We start from the raw sequence: 18669 nt of genomic DNA, 5'->3' as shown, positions 1-18669 counted from the left end.
TACATCTCAGACTCTATTATGGAAAAAGACACCAGTACTGAACATACCGCTGACAGTTATGAATGTAATAACAATGGTATGCTTGTCACTAATTACTTTTTGTAAGACATGCTGTTGACTTTATTTTAATAAAATGTTTATGTAATTATAAAAGGTTCTGACATATCAAGGATTCTACGATGAAAATCTGGAATGGGTTGGTTTAGAAAACATCCAGATTGTGGCTTCCATGACAGCTGGAGGGACATTAGGAAGAAATAAACTTACCTCCAGATTTACTTCTATTGTTCGTCTTTGTGCAGTTGAGTAAGTATGTGAAAGTAGGTTTGACTCTCAGAACTTAGATACAACCTCTGTTCATGGGGCCTTGCTGCATTTACTCTTTATGAAGATGTGGCTGTTCTAGTCTTTTATCTTTTTTAACAGTTTGGGTTCTTTACATTTTGAAGAAGGTGGCTCTCCCCATCTACTTTGCTGTCATGAGACTCCACTTGGAGCACTGCATTCAGCTCTGGGGTCCCCAGTATAAGAAAGACACGGACCTGTTAGAACAGGTCCAGAGGAGGGCCGCAGAGATGATCGGAGGGGTGGAGTACCTCTCCTGCAAAGACAGGCTGAGATTTGGGGTTATTTAGCTTAGAGGAAAGAAAGCTCCAGGGAAACCTTATAGCAGCCTTCTGATATTTAAAGAGGGCCTAGACTAAAAAGGAGTAGATGTAGACTAGATATAGGGAAGAAATTCATTAGTCAGAGGGTGGTGAGGCCCTGGAACAGATCGCCCAGAGAACCTGTGGGTGCCCCATCCCTGGAGGTGTTCAAGGCCAGGCTGGATGGGGCTTTGCACAACCTGGTCTGGTGGGAGGTGTCCCTGTCCATGTCAGTGGGGTTGAAATTAGATGATCTTTAAGATCCTTTCCAACCCAAACCATTCTGTGATTCTATGATTTGGTGTTGTTTGGTATCTCTTTGCACTAGAAACCACTTAAGGAGCAATCTGTAGCTACCTGCAGGTAGTGATATGATTGAAATATGTTTCCTATCAGATGATTTTACTTTTACTAAACTACTTTCTGCAGCTTTATATCAAAGTGCCCTTTAGCCACAGAATTACAGAAATTGAATTTCTTTTTTGTCTGAACACATTTATAGATGTGTTTATAAAATTTCTAAGGGTAACAATAATGTTACTTAGCTGCTAGATGGAGAGCTTATTTACTGAAATTTATCCATAATTGTGGGTATAATTTTGAATCTTTTTAATAAAATAAGAATGATAGTCCATAGTAATTCTTTTTTTTTTTTTTTTTTCCTGTGTAGCTATCCAGAAAGAGACCAACTGCAAACTATTTATAGTGCCTACTTGGAGCCTGTACTACAGAAAAACCTAAAGAATCACCCTGTTTGGGGTTCTTTACCAAAAGTACATCAGCTAGCAGGATCTATGGTTCAAGTATATGAACAGGTACGGAAATTTAAATTTGTTTTTCATGGAGACGGATGATTCAGAAATATATTTTTAATAATTAGCTTTTTATATTAACAAGAGAATAAAAAGATTGATCAGTATTAAAATCTAAATATGTATCTTTTTCATGAGATATCAATTTTAGAGCTACTATTTGGAAGAGATTTCTAGGTATTAGTGGCAAACTGAGTAAGTGGTAAGAGCTCTTGCTTTGTACGACTTTGGTAAGTATATTAACCTATCTATACTTTCAGATCCTGATTTATAAAATGTGGTTAGTAGTATTTTCCTACTTACTGGAGCAGGAGATAGTGTACTTTAACATCCAAGCTCATTACAAGCTTTAAGAATGTTAATAGAAGAGAGAGGTGAGTGTGGAGTTGGAGTCCCTTACACAGATCTAGTGTATATTTATTATCTATTTTTATATAAAATGTTGTATCTATTTTGTATAAAATGTTGTTTAGGCACACAAGCTTGTTCTGTCCCCCCACTTAAAATTTTAGGAACTTCTGCCTAGGAAAACATTTAAGTAATTCCTTTTCTTAATCATGTACATAGCCTTACTGGGGAAGATAGGGGAGGAATGTAAATGTATGTTCACTCACTGTATGTTCCAAGAATGTATGCATGCCCCCATCTAGACAGAACCATGAAACAAAACCTGTCTTTATGACTGGAATGTAGGTATAGTCACTGGCTACCATGCACAAGTTAACATGAATTTCATATAATATTATTGATGTATTCTACGAAATCTTAAGTCTAAATTTCATCATATTGGGACCAAATAACTGAGGATCGCAGTTATTCTTTGCATTAAAGATACAGTTGTAAACGTAAGTATCCTTTTTGGGTGAAGAGACAGTATTTCTGTAAGACTTCATTTCTAGTTCTAAGTGTTATTCATTTAGGTAGTCTAGTGTTACACTTGAATATTTCCCTTTGTATTTCATATTTGGTAAAAAAAAAAAAAATGCTATGTCTAGTAAAAGTGCACTAATAGTTTTAGGTGACATGCAATTGTTGTTTGCTTCAAAGATGGTAGAGAAGAAAAGTTCTAATTATGAGAAAGTCTTCGGTGGTCAGAAAAGACAATCTCCACATTTTTCGAAACAACGACAGAGTGCATAAATGAGATATCTGAATACATAGCCATAATAGACTAATTTCCCTGGTATTTTAAGAAAAATGAAAAGCACGTTTCCAAGTGCTTTACATTTTAAAATAACACTTTTATTTTTTGACTGACTGCCTTTTTTTTAAGGTACGAGCAAAATTCACGGTTGATGATCACAGTCATTACCTTTTTACACCATGTATTCTTACTCAGTGGGTTCTTGGTTTATTCAGATACAATTTAACAGATGGTAAGTCATTTACTTGATTTTCATTGATAAAGAAGTTCTAAAATAGCCTAAAATATTACTGATGTTACTCTTACTATTGACTGCATTCGCAACGTGTAAACCTGTGGTACTTTTTCTAAACTGTGAACTCTGTTATTCAGTAGAGAAGAAAAATGTCTAACAGTTCATTCTGTAACATGTAGTACACACATTAAAAAAAAAAAGATGTTTTAAAATGCGTGTGGCATCTATTTGTAGATTCAGGGAAGTAAGTAGTGTGGGGTTGTATTTTCTGCTGAAGGATCTTGTAGTGTCCCTCCTATTCCCTACTTTTTTTTTTTTTTTGAGAATATGTCTTGTCTTCTGAATTCCCATAGGCTTGCCTCTCCTGCTTTTCTTTTCATAGCTGATTGTGTAGAACTAGTGATGTGACTGGAACTACAACTTCTACACACCATCTGTGACCTACTTAATAAGTGAATAGAACCACCCTTAAACATACCTAAAACTGTATCATTTATATAAAAGCTTACAAATATCAGTATAAAAGCCTAAATATTCTCACAGTTTGGGAATGCTTGATAATTACAGTCCAGTCTCAGTTTTTTTTTTTTTTAAATTGGAAAATATGAAATTTGGAAAGGTATTCAATTTTTGTCCTTTTCCAAATAGCCAGCCTGAACTTCTTTCCAGTCTCGTTTTTGTCTTTCCTTTGAAATAACCATTATTACTAGGTTATGAGCAGTTACTCCTTATTGTATTTTAGCTCTTACATTAATTATAGTAAAGATTTACATAAAGGGCTTGCTGAAAGAATATAAAAGAGCTAAGAATGTTATGCTTGTGTTCTGTTTACTTTATTTGATCATCACATGGTGTAAATGGAGCTTGAATTAGGTCAGAAAAGCTATACTGGCAATCAAGGAATGGGTAATCTCAACCTGTTAAGAACTCCACTGTTTTATCTGAAGGTGACATGCTGATGCTTTTTCAGTGATGAAAAATGTGGCATGTAATTTACTATACCTTAAAACTCATCTCACCTTCCTTCTTCTGTGAATATCTTTGTATTCTCCAGTGGCATTTTATAACACAAACAGTTTGGAGGATTTATTTTTATTTTAGTGTGTATTATCAGTCTTTCTCTTTAAAAGTCTCCTTTTTTTGTTGTTTTGCTTTTTATGTTTTTTTTTCTTAATTACCCAGAATTTTGACTTTTTATTTTTACTTCGTGTTCAACACATTGTTTATTTTCATTAGAATGCTGGAACTAAACTGGAGAACTTTCTCTAATAGAATATTTTCATTTTATCTTGTAATGACACACAAAAATTTTATTAAAAAGCACTTTATAACGTGTTTACTTTTTCTCTTATTTCTTCCTTACTGATGCTCTCCTGCTGGTATGTAATTTTACTTATTCATTTTCAATCTCATATTTTGAAACGAGAATTTGAGAAATGTAAAATTACTTTGAAAAATATAAAATCAAATCTTTCCTTCTATAAATTTTCTAGGACCATCTACACAAACTGCAGATTATGTATTGGAAATTGTTGCTTACGAGGCATGTCGTTTGTTCCGTGACAAGCTTGTAGGCATGAAAGATCTCCATGTATTTGATAACATTTTGATGAAAGTGTTTCAAAGTGACTGGGGCTCAGATGTTCTAGACAATATGGCAGGTAAAGCATTTGAGGTATACTACATAAGTTTGAAATATTCGATTAGAAATTGCCTAATAAAATTAGTTTAATCAAGTCAGATACTACATCAGCTGAGGACCTGAACTTTTAAATGTGTTTCATTTTATTTTCACAGATATCTTTTATGTAACTTGGGGAGCTTGTCAAGAGGCATTCACTACTCCAGGACAAGCACTACCACCACATGGGAGACCGCTTGGCAGACTAAACTCAACAGACCTGAAAGATGCTATTAAAAAAGTGAGACCAGATTAAAGAATATACACAGCAAGGATTCATAGCAATGATACCTAGATTTTTTTTTTGCAGAAAGTGACATAAAAGCACCAGGTTTAGGGTGGAGTCTGCTGCTTGGTTAAGGAATTATTTCTGATATTTGGTCAAGTGTGGGAAAGACTGTGATGCTATCTGGGAGGCAGCAGAAGTACCTTGTAGCAAGGTTGTTTAAGATTTACAACAGCCTAATGGACAACATTTTGAGAAACAGTGATGTACACTTATGTTTGTTGTTTGAGTACCAAAGTGTTTTATTAATTAAACGTTTTCTTTCTGAATTTGTAATTTGCAAACATAATTTCTATTTGAAGAAATACAAATACATTGTTTGGAGATTTCACATGCTTTTAAACGGTAAAGTATAAAAAATAAAACAGGAAATGCAAACATGTTACCTCTGCTAGGCTGATTGATTTTTCATAAGAGCCTTGAGGTCATCTGCCCCTTATTAGTAGTGTTTGATGGACTGGTCTTCTAGATGGGAAGCTGCTCCCACTCCTTAATTGCTAACTTGTGACCAACAGACTATATGGGAAATGATGAAGTTCAGTAGTCTTAGTAATCAGAGGGGTTTTTTTGTGTGTGTCTGTTTTTTAAAATCTGATTCCACAAGTATATTGAACTTCGAAGATGAGGTTTTGCTGAGTATAATGAGGCCTGAATTTAATCTTAGGATCCATTATTACATGTATTTGAGTAGAAAATTTCATAATCTGCAATTACACAGCAATTAGCTGCCTAAAACACCATTCCGTGTTTTGCTAATATTCATCTGTAGTCAGAGACACAGATCAGACTTTGTTCTGGCCCATTATTTAATTCTAATGAATTCAGTGGTAGACTTCTGTTCCAATATATGAAAGAATACTAGGAGATACCATTGCTGGGGGTGTTGCATGATACGTTCGCTAAGGTAATGTGATCTATTCATTGCTGGAAAAGGGCAAACAAGGTATATAAATTCTATCACATAAATAATTTATTTGTAATGAATACCAGCGTGGCCTCTTAGGCCTTCTTCTCTAAACTTTTAAATATTGGATGCTTTCATATCTTACTGGTTGTATTTAGTATCAATTAATGCATTTCTTTCTTTTATTTTTTCCTTTTTTTTAAATTTTCTCAATAGGGTGTTATTCATTATGGGCGAGACAAAAAAGAGATAGAGGTTTTACTGTTCCAAGAAGTCCTCAACTATATGTCTAGAGTGGACAGAGTGCTAAGTTTTCCTGGAGGATCGCTTCTTTTGGCAGGACGGAGTGGTGTAGGTCGTCGAACAGTAACCTCGTTAGTTAGTCATATGCACGGAGCTGTTCTAATTACTCCCAAAATTTCCAGAGGCTATGAATTGAAGCAGTTCAAAAATGATCTTAAATATGTAAGTCACTCAATGTCTTACAATTTGAAGTTTCATAGTTGTGTATTTAGAAAAGAATAAGGGATTTTTGAAGGATATAGAAGTGTTGTGTGATAGAGATTTTAGGAAAAGCATAATGTAAACAGTCTAACTGAAAGATTTTTAGAAGTTCTTAGTGTTTAGAACGCATGCTGTTCTTCATAGCACTTGCCTGAAGCTACTTTCTTGAATACTACAGCTGTTTTTCTGAGTGTTCTGAACATTATAATTCTAAGCTTATGTGAATGTTGGATTTTTTTTTTCTTCATGTATCATAGAATCACAGAATGGTTTGGGTTGGAAGGGACCTTAAAGAACACCTAATTCCAACCCCCCTGCCATGGGTAGGGACGCCTTCCACCAGACCAGGTTGCTCAAAGCCCCATCCAGCCTGGCCTTGAACACCTCCAGGGGTGGGGCATCCACAGCTTCTCTGGGCAGCCTGTGCCAGTGCCTCACCACTCTGAGAACAGAATTTCGTCCTTATATCTAATCTAAATCTCCCCTCTTTTATTTAAAGCCATTCCCTTTTGTCTTATTTGACACCCCTTTGACACCCCTTGACAAAGAGTCCCTCCCCAGCTTTCCTGTAGGCCCCCTTAAGGTACTGGAAGGGCCGCTGTAAGCTCTCCCCGGAGCCTTCTCTTCTCCAGGCTGAACAACCCCAATTCCCTCAGCCTGTCTTCATAGGAGAGTGTGTTTTCATATTCTGTCTCTGCTAGGGTCTGCTTGTTCATAGGGTAGTAGCTGAATCAAGTAAAATTTTAGTGATTGATGAAAGAATACACGCTTTTTAAAAACAAATGCAAACCTTGAATAAGGAGCTCCCAATACCTTCAGAACGGCTGAAGAAAATTTTACAGATAAGCCCACACAAAAAGTGATGCAACTCCAGAATTGAGTCACATCTAGGGCATAAATATACTCTACAAAACAGTCTGTTTTAATTGTTTTCTTATTACTAAGTTGTGCACCTAGGTAGACTGTTCTTTATATTTGATCTCATATAACTGAACCACGCAGTAATCTTTTAGTAATCTTTTGTAAATGTATCACAGTTTAGATGCTGTGGAAGAAAAATGTGATTTATAGCCATAGGAAGATTATCATTCTGTTGTGAACAAGACATACTCTATATACTGAGATTAAAATACCTTCCCTGCTTGTAGGTGATGGAGCTTGCTGGCATCGAAGCACAACAAGTGGTTTTGCTCCTCGAAGACTATCAGTTTGTTCATTCTACATTCCTTGAGATGATCAACAGCTTACTATCTTCAGGTGAGGTGAATCCAAAAAGATTTGGTTCTGCTTTTAACACACAGAGTTGGTTCAATGAAGCAGAATTAGATGATGTTTTCCAACTTTATTTCCATACCAGATAGCTAATTAACTTTCAGTAGTCTTGGCTAGAGTGATTGTACGTGAGGCAATGGATTTGAAGTTCACTTTGCTATCCTCTAACATATCCTGCAATATGAGTGCTTTCGAAATCCTCAGCCTTGAAAATTAAGTAATTTAGCATTTTTTTGGATAATGTAATAACAGAATGATAACGTATTCAGCTCTACAGTTTCCCTTTTTATAATCAAATTCAAAATTGAGAGGTGTCCTAATGTTTTGCTAAATTTTACAGAGTAATTTACTTAAACTAACATCAGCAAAGCCCCTTTTCTAAAAGTAACAATATGATAAATAATAACAAATAACAAAAGTGGCTTTACTTTGTTATCTAGCTTTGTTCCTTGATCAGAGGAACACTTTGATTTATATGCAGTATTGAATCACTGTCTTTGGGTAGGCTTGAATGAGTTGTAGAAGTATATTTCAGTAATAAAGGTAGGCTGTTTAATTTAAATGGAATTACTATCATTTAATTGGTCATTTTCATGATATGAAAAGAAGGATGGAATTCATGTGATGAAAATCATGAAAATATGGTGGTAAATACTGCCATACTCAAATTCTGTATCCAGGCTGTTTAAATGAATTTGAATAATTCTAGTGTGTTTGATCTGACATTTAAAATTAATTCTTTAAATAGGAGAAGTTCCTGGACTGTATAAAATAGAAGAATTAGAACCATTGCTATCTCCGTTAAAGGATCAAGCTTCACAAGATGGATTTACAGGACCGATTTTCAACTATTTCACATATCGTAAGAGAACAGAATTATAATTTATTACAAGTTTACAAAAGTGATATGATGGACAAATAATTACTAAATCTTTTTTGTGTGTATTTTGAACAGTCAAGTAATTATTAAAAACCAGGCAGGAATAATGATTAGTGTGATATGTTAGGGCACAGAACTCTTAGTTTAAAATTTATTCCTCTATCTGAAATTTTGTATCCATGAATGTTCTACAAAGGTATTATAAATTCTGCTGTTGAAAATAATTAAAAGGAGGAAAGCTTTTGTCTCCATTGTTTTCTGGTTTGATTAGGTTATGTGTATCATAACAGAGTTCTCTTCTATTTGTCAGTTTTACCTACAACTCTTTGGATTCTGAGTACTTACAAGCAAGTTTATAGATAGGTTTTTAAATAATTTGTATTTCTTCTTGGACCAACAAGAAGATAAAAGAGTTTACAAATAAATAAATTAGTGTGACTGAAAGAATACAGCAATTGGCAATCATACTAAAGGGCCTTGGAACTATATCTAGTTGTTTTTCTACTGATTGGAATGTAAACCTGGTGGTATCCATTTAAATACTGTCAGCTCTTCTAAATTAAAAAATACACTGTAATATCCATAATGAGAATATATAATGCTATATTAAGTTACTTAAGTTCCATTTGTAATAATTCCTGCCCTACTGTGTTGTAGTGCAATAGTATTTTTTTTTTCAGAAATTGTTTTCTGGTAAGTATTTGAAGGACAGTTGTATTGGCAGTAAGTCTATCATGTAGTCAAATTGTTAGTTACGATATATGTTGCATTTCCTTAGGGATCCAACAAAATCTGCATGTTGTCCTGATCATGGATTCTACCAATTTAAATTTTACAATAAATTGTGAAAGTAATCCAGCACTGTACAAGAAATGTCATGTTTTGTGGATGGAAACCTGGTCCGAAAACAGTATGAAAAAGGTAAAGATTTAAAAGTGTAATGTCTTTAAGACTTAGACTTAGGCATTGTTTAATTCTGAGTAATTGTTTAATTCTGGACACCTTTAATCCCCAACAGTTGTACTTAAGATACTCTCTAATTTCTGTTGTGTAGCTTTGAAATTTGTGTTATTGTAGGTGTCCTCTGAGAATTAGTTGTTGTTTCTTACAGCAAACAAAGTTCTTCTGCCAGACCTAACAGGAAGTCGTCTATTACAGGCAATTGTAGAACTGATCTCTTGAAGGCTCTAAATATTTTATAAATCCCTTATTATGAATAAAGTTCTAATTTTCAATCTTTTCAGATTAGCAACTAAATTGAAGTTGTTTTTTTTTAATTCAAATTTTAATTTCATACAAAAAATCATTTTGATTTTCTTAGATACCTGAAATGCTTTTGTATGATTCAGATGAACAAGAGAAGACTGGAAAAGCACATAAGGAACTTAAGAAAAAACATTCAGGTAGTATTTTGGTAGACCAGCTATTTGTTACAACTTTTTATTAAGCACTTACTCAGGTCTCTGTTGGGCATAGACGATAGCATAGGTACTTTGAGTAGTATTTTGCCAGCATATTCATAAAGTTCAGTATTGTCCACATGGGAGGCATTTTTCATATAGGAATATTAACCTGGAAAGTGCATTCTGAGTCACCAAACGTAGTCTCTTCTGTCGCAAGTAACCACTCTGTATACTCAATTTTATAAACTGATTAAACTATATCTTGCTATGTTGTGCATCTTCTTTCTATGTGGATGTTATTTCAGAGCCTCAAATTTTGAGACATTTTGAAAACTGTTATACTTTCTGGTCTATATGTTTTCATTCTTCCATTAGCATAGGCATGTTTCTAGACATGTTCATTTTATTTTAATAATTTTTTTCCTTTCAGAATACTTAGCAATGGAGAGGTTTATAGAGAAGAAAAGATATTGTCCTCTCAATCTTCATGATTCCGGGCTAAACAAGTCAAGTTTTAAACTCTACTGTTCTGTTTATTTTAATGGCTTTCTTGTGAGCCTTGGGAATAGTGGAGAAATGCACAGGTTTGTGCATAGTGAATTTCAGGAACAGAACCAAAGGTTACACTTTGGTAGCAAAACCAGGGAAAGACAAGTTAATGATAATGCTAATATTGGTGTTAGAACGGAGAATTAAGTGGTTCCTCAGAGAACAATTCAGATAGGATAAGTGTTCCCCTTGATGATGGGAAGAAGTTACTAATACATAGGAAAAAAAAAAAACACACAAAAAAACAGAAGACAAAAAAGAATATAAGGAAGGTTGCAATGTTTAGAACCATGTTACTGTGGTCATACATAAAAGACAAAAGCAATTTACCAAACCCATTCTAGACACACTGTAAATGGAGATAAGGTAGAATAACAAACGATTAAAAAGTTGGTGAAGTACTATTTTAGGATTGGAATTTAGAGAGAAGTGTTCCGATTTTAAACATGTTGAAGGAATAGGAATGTCTGTGCAAATCTGGTTGCTGACAGTAAATGGGAATGAGTTAGAAGAAGAAAAGTCATGGTGTTGTAGATATCTTTGCAGAATGTAAGAAGGGAAAAATACATAGGAAGAGAGAAGGAAACAGTTTTTGTGTACTGAATTCATGAATATAGTAGAACGTCCAGAATCATTTATCAAAAGGTGAGAAACATTAAACTTTGCCATCAAGCAGCAACTTGTGTGAAGAGGTATGTTTTTAATTTTCACTATGTATGATTGGAAGTTGCATTTTTATAGGCTTGAGGTGAATAAATCTGGAAACTGCCTTTATGCACAGTGACAGAAGATGAAGTAAAAGAAATCTCACCTGTACTCCACACCAAGCAGAGTATAGCAAATAATTAGAACTTCAGATAAAGATCTGAACTAGTATCTTTGGACATTAGTCACCATGTAGTCTCCATTCAGATGGCGTGAAAATAAGCTCCTTATTCATCAAGAGTGGGATTTCTGATTTTTTGGTTTCCACCCACCTTTATGCTTAGAATTTGAATTTATAAGGCAAACCACATGTAATACCATTTTAATTCTTTCCAGTTTTCTGGTGAGTTGAGGTGCTACTTTATCAACCTTCTGACTACCCAGCTAACTACTGTTTTTCTTTCTTCCTCTGAGAGTCAGTAATTTCTTCATAATTCATTTGAAAGCAACCTTTCATTTCTTTTATGGCAGATATTACTTTTATTTGTATAGATTTCAGTGCTCACTGTAGCCTATGGTACTGTCCAAGCTGTGGTGTCAGTGTATTCTCTGGAATTAGTCTTTTTACTTCTGAAGATCAGATCATGTGGAAAAAGCCCAGTCTTTTTCCTCTGGAGGAGACATTGTTACAAATCTAAGATTTGAGCCCTAAAGGGATCTTTATAGTACTGACTCTTCCCATTAGAGAGGCTGTTTTCCTTTGACTATGACAATGCTTAGGAATGCTTAGTTCACCACCATCTTCCCTTTCTGTGATTCTGTAAGAATTGTTCTGTATCTTTTTCATCTGGAAGCTTATTCTGGCTGCTACAAACTGCTTTTGTGGTAAGACTCTTTGTCATATTTAGAATGTTGTTAATTCATATCTCAAAACCCTTCTGTTACTCATCCTTACTGTAATGTGAGGTAAGAATGATTATATTATCTGTATGACACTTTCTCTTGTACAGGTGATTCAGATTTTTTTAAGTCATTTCTGGCAATCCACGAATCATGTAAAATGTATGGAGCAACACCTAGCAGGTATATGACATTCCTTCACATATACAGTTCAATCAATAACAGTAAAAGAAGAGAGCTAATAAAAAGACAGAACCACTTGCAGGTATGTATTTAAAACATTTTTAGCGTGCAGCCTTTCAAAAACACTCTTGCGTTTGGAAATACCTTGTGTATTATGAGCTGTAGCTGCTAACACAGTTGTGTGGGGTGACCCCTGTCTGACTATACTCATGCTGTGATTCTAAAAGAGGAATAGAACAAATCTTAATGGACATCTCTGTTCAAAAGTTCTAGGGTTTAGGCTTGTTACTTGTTTTCATTAATATTTTACCTCAAGCATGTATCAGAATGGGTATGTTTTCTTGTAAAAGTAAAAAGTACTTACAAGCACTTTAAATTTTATTCACCAGTATGTAATGGAATTGTGTTTTAAACAACACATCCATCTTTTTATCAATTTAAGTTATGCCTCTGCTTGTCTACTTTTCCTTCCCTGTAGCTACCTACTCCATCCCTTTCTTTATATCTCTACAGCAACTTAATTTGTGTGATTCTTGCATCCTCCTAGTTTAATAAGCTGTAAACTCTGTAATCTCAGGGTTACTTCTGTAGCGTTGGCCAAAGCTCCCTTTTTTATGTTTTTCTCTTATTTAGTGTTTTGTAATTGATTTCGAACTTTTCCACACATCAAAACTTTTATGCAACCCTAGACCAAATGTAGTTCATCCCAAAGATGTCACTTTATTCCTGTTCTGTATGTGTAACATGCTTATTTTTTGAAATTTATTTGCTATCTTTCCATTAATACTTCCTTGTTTGTTTGTTTGTTTTTCCCTTTTCTTTTTCCCTCGTATTTCCAATCCTTTAGGAGATAATGCTTTTGTCTTTTCCCTTTTCCCTTCACTTTCAGCTCCTTTTCCTAGTGATCCCTAGTACTATTCTGAAATCACACTTGCAACTTCTTGCCTTGAATTCTATATTCTTTCTATTCTGCCGGCTAGTATTTTTTTCCATAGCTTACTAATTGCAGTAATTACTAGTAATTACTAGTAAGCAATTTACAAAGAATTTAAGTTTGTAGTGATAGAAATAGTTTTTTTTTTTTATTTGTAAGAAGATAGGAAGTGTTTTTTTTATTGACTAGTTGAATTCTTTGGATGGAGAAAAGTAATCATTTACAGGAAAATGGGAGATGTCTATGCTACATCAAACATTTATTTTATCTTTAGTACTTTTTCAGATGTGTTGAAATAATTCTATTTTCTTAAACTACATAATTTAGAAAGTGTGGATAAAGAAAATAAACATAATTGGTTTAGGCTTTGTTTTATGTTCATCTAAGTTCTTTAGAGAGCGTAAAAATACGTAGAAATAGGATAATATATTTTGTTTCATTTTGTTCAATTTTTGTAGATTTGCTATTATAGGAAATAGAATTGTGTGGAGTTAATATAAGTTAATTGAAATGTTATTGAATTAAATAAAAAAAAAGATTCTGTGCAAGTTGCTGTTCCTTTAAAAGTTTGTTATTTTGAGGATTTCATTTTCAACTTTTGGATGTAGTAAAAGACCTTACACCAACACGTCTAGGACTGTCAACTCTCCTTTTTGATTTAATCAATACTAAGAAAATGTAAACAACAATGAGAAAATGTGGAACATAAATTTTATGAAAAGTTGAACATGACAAATGAACCTAAAATCTGTTGAAATTTTCATTGACATAATTAAAAAGTAAATCATGTTGTTCGAGAACATGAGACAATGGGATATTTGTGACTCAAAGTTTACAGGTGAGAGCTAAATGCATTTTTTATAAAGAAATTAAAAATTAACTATGTTAGTCTACATCACTTTTAGTCTGTATGTACTATTTCTAACCAACTTTTGTTTAAATCCACTTAAAATTCCTTGCTAAGCAATTTCTTTTTATAAACTTTTATAGGCAGGTGTTTCAAAGCTGAATGAAGCTAAAGCTCTTGTAGACGAACTGAACAGAAAAGCCGGAGAACAAAGCATTCTACTCAAAACCAAGCAGGATGAGGCTGATGCTGCCCTTCAGGAAATTACAGTATCTATGCAGGTGCTGTATACAATCATATCAAAAGTGAAAAAAAGAAATGCTTTTCTGTTTTCCATCTCCATAGCTGCCTGTGTTTGGTGTTCTTTTCAAGGAGTGCTAAACCTGATGCTTTTACAAGAAGTTGCCTAAGGGACTGCATTAGCATTGGTGTTTGAATAAATTTGCAACAACAGAACAAAAGATTAGGTAACTTAAATCAGGTGTGAACTGATTGAGTAGGAAGAGAATACTGCCACTTCCTGAGTAGCATTTACTGCTGTAGATCAGTCTGTAAGGTTTCCTAGAAGACCATAAATCCAACCTGATAGATTTTATGATGCTTTTTAAAGATAGAAACTTTCAAGAAAATGCTGACAAGTAGCACTAATTTAAGTAAGAAATCCTATTAATTGAATTTTTAGACTATTAGAAAGTATGTATTTCATGATGTTCAGTCCTACAAAGTTAACCTCAAGTAAAGTTAAGTAATTGCTCAGTGTTTTTCACTCATTGAAATTTTTATCCTTCAGCTCAGGGGTAGACCTTTTCTTTGAGGAGCTGATTTTGTTTAGTAGTACTTTCTCAGTTAAATAAACTAACTGTGTAGAAAGTAGGTCTCTACATTGATACTTCCAGAAATAAATGTAGGTGAAGCCATAATGAATCTGATCTCATTGCACTGTGTTTGTTTTAGCATTGGTTTAGTCTGGTCAGTCTGAAACAAGCTTAAATAAATAATCTCAAAGAAGAGGTATTTTCTCTGTGCAGTAAAGTAAACGTCTGTTCTTTCAAACCATTTGTTTCAAAATGCTGGTAAGGTGCATTGCTTTCTATTCTTACAAGCCTACTTCCTGTGAGCAATTTTTTAATATTTCTAGCCTCTGTCTGCTTACTGTGTATGTATTTGAATATTGATGATTGGCTTGGTGTACTCACTGCTGCCTCAAAGAATTTTTGTGCCATTTCCCATGACATCTCTTTTAAATCTGTATCTGCTTTTATTCAGTAGAGGAATCTGCTGCCCACGCAGCATCTATTATGTTGTAGAACAAAAGCGAAGATTAAGCCAAAAGCAACGAAACATGATGGGTGATGGGCCTATGGATATCAGAAAAATTGTGATAGAATTGTGGTTCAGATTAGCATAAAGTACAGGTGCCCCCTGACGTATTAATGTCACTTCAAATGTTCCAATTTATGTAAGAGAGAGGTCTTTAATACATAGGCACTTTTTATCTTCTTTCAGAGCAAGGCTTTTGACCTACAGCTGAATTTTAAGGTTTTCTTACTCAGAGCTATCAGTACATGTACATTTGCATGAAATACCTAAGCTAGTTTTATGTAGTTAATGTTCTCTGGATAAGAATGACATACTTTTATGGATTTCAGTGACATACTGTCTGTAGCTTAGGTTAAGCACTCAGAAAGATTATTATTAACCTCAGTGTTTTCTCTGCTTTTATACATTTATTACTTTATCCTACAAGTTCAACGCAGCTCAACAATTGCTGGTTAAAATAATATATTGCATACAAGAAAATATATAAAAATATGAACCATAGGCTTTGATGTCTTGTATCTTTTAGTTGAACTAAGCCTAGAATATTACACTTTTATTATTTTATGCATTTATCCTCCATTATTTGTTTTGTGACTGGTTTTGGTAGTTCCTGTTTTTATGTTAACTTCAGGCTATAAGCTTTTTTTTTTTAGTTTATGTATTGGGTATTTATTGTTGCTTAGCAGTTCCGGAGATGGCTAATGGTTGCTATCCCTCTGTGGGAGGCACAATACAAATTCAGAAAAAAAAAATTAATGTAAACCCAAACAGCTCAAACAGCTTATAATATATGTGTAGGATGTCAGGCAAATATCCTTATGAACAAATAAATGCAACTTTACAAGTAAGTCTTGTAATAGTATTTTTAAGCTAACAGGCTGTAGTTTGAACATAGTTTGTAGTTTTACGAATGTCACGGAAAAGGAGAGTTTCAGTGGTGTCATGAAAGAAATAGAAATGTGATTAACTACAAAAATAAAGGCAGGATGATACTACTTTCAAATGTGTTAAGTATGTTAGAGGCTGCCAGTCTTAACCTTTTAGAGAAGGTCTGACATCTTCATATGGAATGAAGAATCATAGGCAAGGGAAAAAAGGTTATAATCATCAAAAACAGGTACAGATCTTGTCTGTGGTACAGTAAAGGAGATGCAGTAAAAACAAAAGGTGCTTAATCCGTATAATTTAGTTACATGAATATAAGCTTAATACCAATGCCTGTGTATGTTTCTGAAACAACCTCTCTCATCAAATAGTTTCAGATACTTTTTGTGACTGGTATTATGGTATTATGTTATAATGAAGACTAAAAGAAAGGAGAACAAAAAGTAGAATAAAATCTGTGTAAATTTGAAAATTAAAGATATTTTTTTTTACAGAGTGCTAGTGAGCAAAAAACAGAAATGGAAAAAATAAAACAAAGGATAGCAGAAGAGGCTGCAGAAATAGAAGAAAGAAAAAGAAAAATTGAAGATGAGCTAAAGGAGGTTCAGGTAAGAACTAATACAGAAAAGTAATATTTTGTGGTGAGATTTTATTTGGCTTATTCAAGTTCTGCCATGCAAAAGGATTCTGTACAATTTATCCTAGTATTTCTTAAGTTTTGCTTTAAATAATTTAAATATAAAAACCTTCTGGTATTAGAAAACAGTTAATTGTTTTTGTCAGAATGCAGATTGTCACTTGGGCATTCAAATTGGTATATTTGATCTTAATTGCAGAAAGACTTTTCAGGTCAAAATTTAACTCCAGTTGCTATTTCTGTGGTGCCATGGTGTACTGCAGCTGAGCTCTGCAGACTTAATGGAATATTTTTGGATTACTAATCTGTTCTATAGACCTACTGTATTTCTTCTCCTTGATGAAGCTGGTAATATCGTAAAGCTTGCACTATGAGCTGAAGGGAAATGGTTTAATGGCATTTTTGTTTAGTGACTTGTGTACATGAATACATATCAACAGTATTTGGTTAGGTAATGAAATATTTAATGCTAAAATGAGGAAGAAAATGCATGAAAGCCAAAATGGCAAACTTTCAGCTTCTTATATCCTCATACCTTTTTTGATATGTTCTTATTTTGGTTTTAAGCCACTGGTTAATGAAGCTAAGTTAGCAGTTGGAAATATAAAGCCAGAGTCTTTGTCAGAAATTCGATCATTACGGATGCCCCCTGACATAATCAGAGACATCCTAGAAGGAGTTTTACGGCTGATGGGGATTTTTGATACATCATGGGTGAGCATGAAGAGGTAAGGATTTTATTTAAGCTTCAACCTTAGACAGTAATTTGCAATATGAAATACTTTCTGTAATATTTGGGAATGATGTGTGTGCAGAATTCTTGTTTCATATGGAAAGAATCTCTTGAACATTTGTATTTTCTTTACTTAATTATTTAATGCTTTTACAGTTTCTTGGCCAAAAGAGGAGTGAGGGAGGACATAGCAACCTTTGATGCCCGTAACATTCCAAAAGAAATCCGAGAGAGTGTTGAAGAACTTCTTTACAAAAACAGAACATCTTTTGATCCTAAGGTAATTCTTTATTGCATTACATAAAATGAAATAAACAAAAAAAATACAACAAAAACAACCACCATCACCAAAAAACTCTTAAGAGTCTTAACATTACATGCAGTTAAAAAAAAAAAAAAGAAAAGGTGAGCTAATGACAATTAGTATATTGGTGATCTTTGAGACCAAATTTGGGAGTAGCTATATGGAATTCACTAGTTAGTAGAATTCTTAAATACTACTTCCTTAGTTTTAAGAGGACAGTTGTTCCCTGGGAAGGAACACAATGATAAAGATTGTACTGATTTAGAACTTCGTAACTCCGGTGGAGCTTCACAGTTGTAAAGATACACATTATTTTCTTTACGCAGATTGATGGCCTACAATATAATCTCTTAGTAACAATATAAAAGATAAGTTTAAGAGAGGAGTTGGCTAACTGGCATATTAAACTTGATAAGTGGTAAATCTGTTGCAATTATTTATCTTCTATTTCTCATGTACATCATACTTAAAGGACTTGCTTGTTACTGTTACTGTTTTTTTCAGAACGCTAAACGTGCCAGTGCTGCAGCTGCTCCATTGGCGGCTTGGGTAAATGCCAATGTCCAGTATTCCCATGTCTTGGAACGAATTCAACCTTTGGAAAAAGAAAAGGCTGGCTTGGAAGCGTGAGTTAGACACTATTTAAGGATAAATGTTCTTAATTCCAGTGTTGGCAGGAGAGACTAAGAGGACTTGAAGTTAGTTAAAAATAAGAAACTGTAGCTCAATAACAAGTATTAAAATATTCATGCTGAGACAGAAAAAAGTGTGTAACATATATATATTTTTGCCAATCACTAGTTACCAGTCTATGCTGAAATATGTCTGTGAGAAGTGAACATTGCAGATATGCTTAAAATGTACTCTGTCAGTGAAAGCTATGCTATAAGAAGTGTGGTTCCTCTTTCTTTTTTCTTCTCAAGCATTACTAATCATTGTCGGTTTCTCCATGTAATCACAAAGA

The 18669-nt window shown here is 33.9% G+C and overlaps 1 protein-coding gene across 9 annotated transcripts in view; it reads left to right on the top strand.

Moving 5' to 3' along the window:
- Positions 1-18669, top strand: part of DYNC2H1 (dynein cytoplasmic 2 heavy chain 1) — a 165174-nt gene that overhangs the window by 41234 nt on the left and 105271 nt on the right. For all 9 annotated transcript variants that reach the window (XR_013945208.1, XR_013945209.1, XM_080576938.1 and 6 more), the window contains 16 exons: positions 155-306; positions 1318-1462; positions 2733-2835; positions 4332-4499; positions 4636-4760; positions 5926-6174; positions 7362-7470; positions 8234-8347; positions 9144-9286; positions 9687-9768; positions 11973-12127; positions 13970-14107; positions 16526-16639; positions 17236-17396; positions 17558-17681; positions 18210-18331. Coding sequence is in view for 7 of the 9 variants with exons in the window: in XM_080576938.1 (XP_080433064.1) it covers positions 155-306; positions 1318-1462; positions 2733-2835; positions 4332-4499; positions 4636-4760; positions 5926-6174; positions 7362-7470; positions 8234-8347; positions 9144-9286; positions 9687-9768; positions 11973-12127; positions 13970-14107; positions 16526-16639; positions 17236-17396; positions 17558-17681; positions 18210-18331 (2204 nt within the window). In the remaining 2 variants the exon portion in view is untranslated. The remainder of the gene's footprint in view (positions 1-154; positions 307-1317; positions 1463-2732; positions 2836-4331; positions 4500-4635; positions 4761-5925; positions 6175-7361; positions 7471-8233; positions 8348-9143; positions 9287-9686; positions 9769-11972; positions 12128-13969; positions 14108-16525; positions 16640-17235; positions 17397-17557; positions 17682-18209; positions 18332-18669) is intronic.

This window comes from Anser brachyrhynchus, assembly GCF_964034855.1.
Source record: "Anser brachyrhynchus genome assembly, chromosome: 1".
In the NCBI taxonomy this organism is placed as follows: domain Eukaryota; kingdom Metazoa; phylum Chordata; class Aves; order Anseriformes; family Anatidae; genus Anser; species Anser brachyrhynchus.
Note: the sequence above shows the minus strand (reverse complement) of the source record. Positions and strands in the feature narration are given on the sequence as shown.